At 51.3% G+C, this 4,395-nt stretch overlaps 1 protein-coding gene across 3 annotated transcripts in view; it reads left to right on the plus strand.

Moving 5' to 3' along the window:
• The first annotated feature begins 322 nt into the window (after positions 1 to 322).
• Sh3gl3 (SH3 domain containing GRB2 like 3, endophilin A3) overlaps positions 323 to 4,395 on the plus strand; it is a 173,200-nt gene continuing 169,127 nt past the window's right edge. For 2 of the 3 annotated variants that reach the window (XM_008844441.1, XM_008844442.1), the window contains exon 1: positions 323 to 667. In XM_008844441.1, the coding sequence (XP_008842663.1) occupies positions 623 to 667 (45 nt within the window). In that variant the 5' untranslated portion in view covers positions 323 to 622. The remainder of the gene's footprint in view (positions 668 to 4,395) is intronic. The other variant, XM_029568987.1, reaches the window with a different exon arrangement.

Below are 4,395 nucleotides of genomic sequence, written 5' to 3' on the forward strand. Positions count from 1 at the left end.
GACTAGTACTAAATTTACTAGTAAATTACGAATTAACTCCCTCCCGAGGCGCCAAAATCAGGCAGACTGCACCCAAACCATGCGCCTCACTGCTCACATCCCAGCGTTTCTTTCTCAAATCATACATCTATCCAAAATTCGCAAGGGGAAGGGCGACGTGGTTGCCAGTGTTTCGGAGCAAGTCCTAGAAGGGCAGAGAGGCGTCCAGAACAATCTCAGAGCCAACTGCATCCCTTTCCCTGCCCAGAAAGAAGTCCTGTGTGGCTTTCTGGGATCCGGCGGCCATCTCCACCTCCAGCTTTTTCCCAGGCCCATCTTCTCCGCGACTCAAGTCCTCCAGGTCGCCACGCAACAATGAAGCGTGGGCGGCCCCAGCGGCTTCATTTGCATACCGCCACGGCTCGGCCAATGGGCTGCGCCGGGGCTTTAGAACGCAGTGTTGCCATCTGCGTGCGCGCGTGTGTGCCAGTGTGACAGCGCCGTGGTCGTGGCCGAGGGAGGCGGGCCCGGCGGAGCCTAGGCGCGCGGGGACCTCCCGAGGTGCCCGCTCCGCTCAGCGTGTCCCGGCCGCGTGGCCCGGCGGAGCACGGAGACCACCCCGCTCCAGCCGGGCGCTGTCGCGATGTCGGTGGCGGGGCTCAAGAAGCAGTTCCACAAAGCCAGCCAGGTAGGGAGGCGCGCAGGGACGAGCGAGGGGCACCTGGAGGCGGTGTCCCCGAAAGGATGGCGGGTTGTTAACCCCGGGTCCCCGAGGGGCCTCCCTCAGGCTGGGTTTCCTCCGGCCTAGGAGGACGCTAGGGCGGGTGGCGGTCGCTCGCTCAGTGCTCCGCGCGTTGCGCCTCCTCCCCCCCCGGGGCCCTGGTCCCCGGCTGTACCCCGGGCGGTTGTAAATCTGAATGGTTCTGCGAAGGCGGGAGCAGAGGTGGTAGGCTCAAAGAGCTCCTCCCCCCATGCTCGCCCAGGGGAGGGCCCCAGGGAGCGCGACCCCAGCAGACCTCCCTGGAGTCCCCCAGCCTTTTGGCCGGGAAGCACCCTGGGGTGCGTCCTGCCATCTCTGGGGATGCGAAGTACTTGGCGCCTGGCTGGGCCCTGCCAGTCTCTGCTTGGCTTCCTGGGTCTGGGCTCATTTCCATCGTCCTTCCCTTCCATTCCCTTCCATCATCCCTATGTTGGCCCTGAAATGGCAGTGTGATGGGGAGACCCTAAAGACACTTGTAAACAAACCATGCTAGACACACCTCCGCGCAAGAGGATGGCAGGTGACACAGAGGAGGCTTCATGGAAAGCTTCCAGGAAGAGGAGATGGGTTATTTGAGAATTAAACGTGGCTGGGGGCTGTGGGAGGAGAGGAAGGACACTCTGAACAGAGGAAGGTGGAGAACAGGGAGACGGGAAAACCTGTGCGTGTGTGTGTGTGTGTGTGTGTGTGTGTGTGTGTGTGTGTACCACGAGCAATTGTGCTTTCTAACATTACAGGCTCTTGGAACAGTGGCAGAGCCCACATCTTAAAACCTGTTCACCAGCTGGATCAGATCAGTTGCCCCGCCCACAGCCCTTCCCCAGCTTCAGTTTTGGTAAAACCTAGGTGGACAGATTTAATCTAGAATCAGAATCCATGGCAAGGCCGCACCCTGGCTTCTCCCATACATCAATCCTCAAATTGAAGCTGGAATTAGAAAACTCTTCCTTCCCATCCCAGGGTGACAGACCCTGTTGTCCCGTCACTCACAGCCAGTCCATGAGGAAACTGGGTGATGGCTGTCTCCAGGTGGGGACATAGGGTGGACAGTAGTGCTGTTCAGTGTGATAGAAGTCTTGGAGAAGGGGCCAGTTGGGTGAGAGCACAGATGGTGGATTCATTGTTGCACCACCAGCACTTATAGAGGTCCTTGGGACATTTAGTTATCACTGCCCTTAGGGCATGGGCATATCCTCCTTGACGTACAGGGTTGAGGCCACAATCGGAACTGGTGATCTGGGGCAATTCCCAATTAAAGATTTAAAAACCCGAATTCTGTGCTGGGTGAGGCGGCACACGCCTTTAATTCCTGCACTTGGGAGGCAGAGGCAGACGAATGTCTGCCCTACTTGGTGAGTTCCAGGCTGCTTGGGGCTACACGGAGACCCTGTCTCAAAAAGACCAAAACCAGATCCCCAAACCAACCAACCAAACCAAACCAAACCAAACCAGCCACTTCCCCCCATGGTGAGGAAAGTGGAAACATGCAGGAAAGTCTACATAAAAACGCTCATGGGCCCCACATTCAGGGGCAGTGCTTGCTCAAGTGTTTCCTGAGTACTGAGCACCCCATAAATATTTACTGAAGTTTAGAAGCTGAATAACCTAGGAAGGAAAGAGTGGGGGTGGGGGGGGGGAGAGAGACACAGAGAAAGAGACACAGAGAGAGAGAGAGAGACAGAGAGAGAGAGAGACAGAGACAGAGACAGAGGCAGACAGAGAGTGGTTGAGTGGGTGTTTAAATGTTGGCATTGTTGTCAGCAAGTACTTCTGTGGTAATAGGGCACTGGGGTGGCCCAGAGCCTTCATGGGCAGGGTACCACCAGAGTAATTACAAACCATACTCCTGACATTGTCTTCCTTAGTACTGACAGGGAACGAGTCCCTTATTCTAATATTATTTTCCTCTTCTTGGCTATGGACTTTATAGGAGCAAATGTCCATGATATCTCAGAGCTGTAAGTCCTTGGGTGATTCAGGCTGGCTTCTGACCAGGAACCAGATGAATGGTTGAAATCCTCAGAAGGTATTGGCTTTAAGAAATATGCTAATGACAAGTGGCTTGGTTTAACTACTTAAAATTAGTTAAAAAGGACATGAAAAATGTGAGGGAACCATGGACATTCAGTGGTCACTGTCCTTGGGATAGCTGCATTCCCACTTGGGGTCTAATATGTCCTTCTCTCCCTCCCTCCCTCCCTCCCTCCCTCCCTTCTTTCCTCTCTTCCTTCCTCTGAAATCATTTGTGATTTCATTTGAAAGGAGAGACATCACAGATTCTCTCTGGGCTTAGTATACAAGTACGCTGTGGTAAAGTACCCAAAAGATAAATTTTAAATCTATTCTAGACATCTTTCTCCCTCCCTTGCTCCCTCCCTTCCTCTCTCCCTCCCCTTCTTCCCTGCCTATATCCTTCCCCTCCCTCTCCTCCCTCTCCTCCTCTCTTTCTATAGTGTCTCCTGTAGTCCAATCTGGCCTCCAATTTGCTACATATCCAAGACTGGCCCCAAACATCTTTTCTTTTTTTAATTTTAAAAAGTATTTTTATTAATTCATTGAGAATTTAACACAATATATTTTGCTCATATTCACTCCCAGCTCTTCCCCAAACTTCTCCCAGATCTACCCCACCTCTCAAAACCTCCCATCCAAACTTTATGTCCTCTTTTGTGTGTGTGTTTATGTGTTTTACTTTTAAGTAACCTTGACTCCAATTTGTGCTGCCCATATACTCCTGGAAATGAGGCTATCCACTGTAGTGTGGTAGACAAACCAGGAGTCACACTCTTAAAGGAAAAATTGCTCTCTTTTCCCCAGAAGCCAGCTGACACTCCCTCTCCTAGAAGCCAACAACTGTCCATAGTTTCCAAGTTAGAGATGGGGGTTCATGAATGCTTTCCCATTCCATGCTGGAATGTTGACTGGCTTGATCTTGTGCAGGCAACCACAGCTGCTGTGAGTTCATGAGTACAGTGGTCCTGTCATATCCAGAGACACTATTTTGCTCTGGTTCTTCCAGCTTTCTGGCTCTTTCTGTCCTTTCTGCTGTGATAGTCCTTGAGCCTTGGGGAGGGCCCCAAACTTCTTATCCTGCTTTCATTTCTGGAGTGCTGGAATTGCAGGCATGTAGCACTGTGTGCAGTTAATGCTGTGCTGGAGATCAGACTCTACCAACTAAGCCCAGTTCTACCCCAGCCCCTGTTCTAGAAGTCTTTCAGTTAGATATCATGCAATACAACAGACTTGTTGAAGAAATTAGGCTGGATTTAATTTGGTAAGAGGGAGCAGAGTAATAAAAAATGCCAGATGTTCTCAAACAACGTTTTCACAGTGGGTTTTAATGCATTCAGAACTTTCCTAGAGGCAGGAAAAGGGAGTCCCGGCTGATGTCAATGGCTAATAATTCCCAGGGATTCAGGCCTGGCTCCTTGCCATGATCAGCTCTGTGACCTCAGAAATGTGACTTAACCCATCTGGACCTTGGCCTTCTTCTCTGCTGGATGAATGAGAGAATTCAGAAGCCAGGTCCCTGTGCTAAACTTGATGCAATGTTTGTAGAATTCGGAGTACACTAATACATCTTTTCTTAAAGATTCATTTTTGAAATTTATGTATGTGTGTGTGTGTGTGTGTGTGTGTGTGTGTGTGTGTGTGTG

Source organism: Nannospalax galili, unplaced genomic scaffold (genome assembly GCF_000622305.1).
Source record: "Nannospalax galili isolate Female #2095 unplaced genomic scaffold, S.galili_v1.0 scaffold902, whole genome shotgun sequence".
NCBI lineage: Eukaryota > Metazoa > Chordata > Mammalia > Rodentia > Spalacidae > Nannospalax > Nannospalax galili.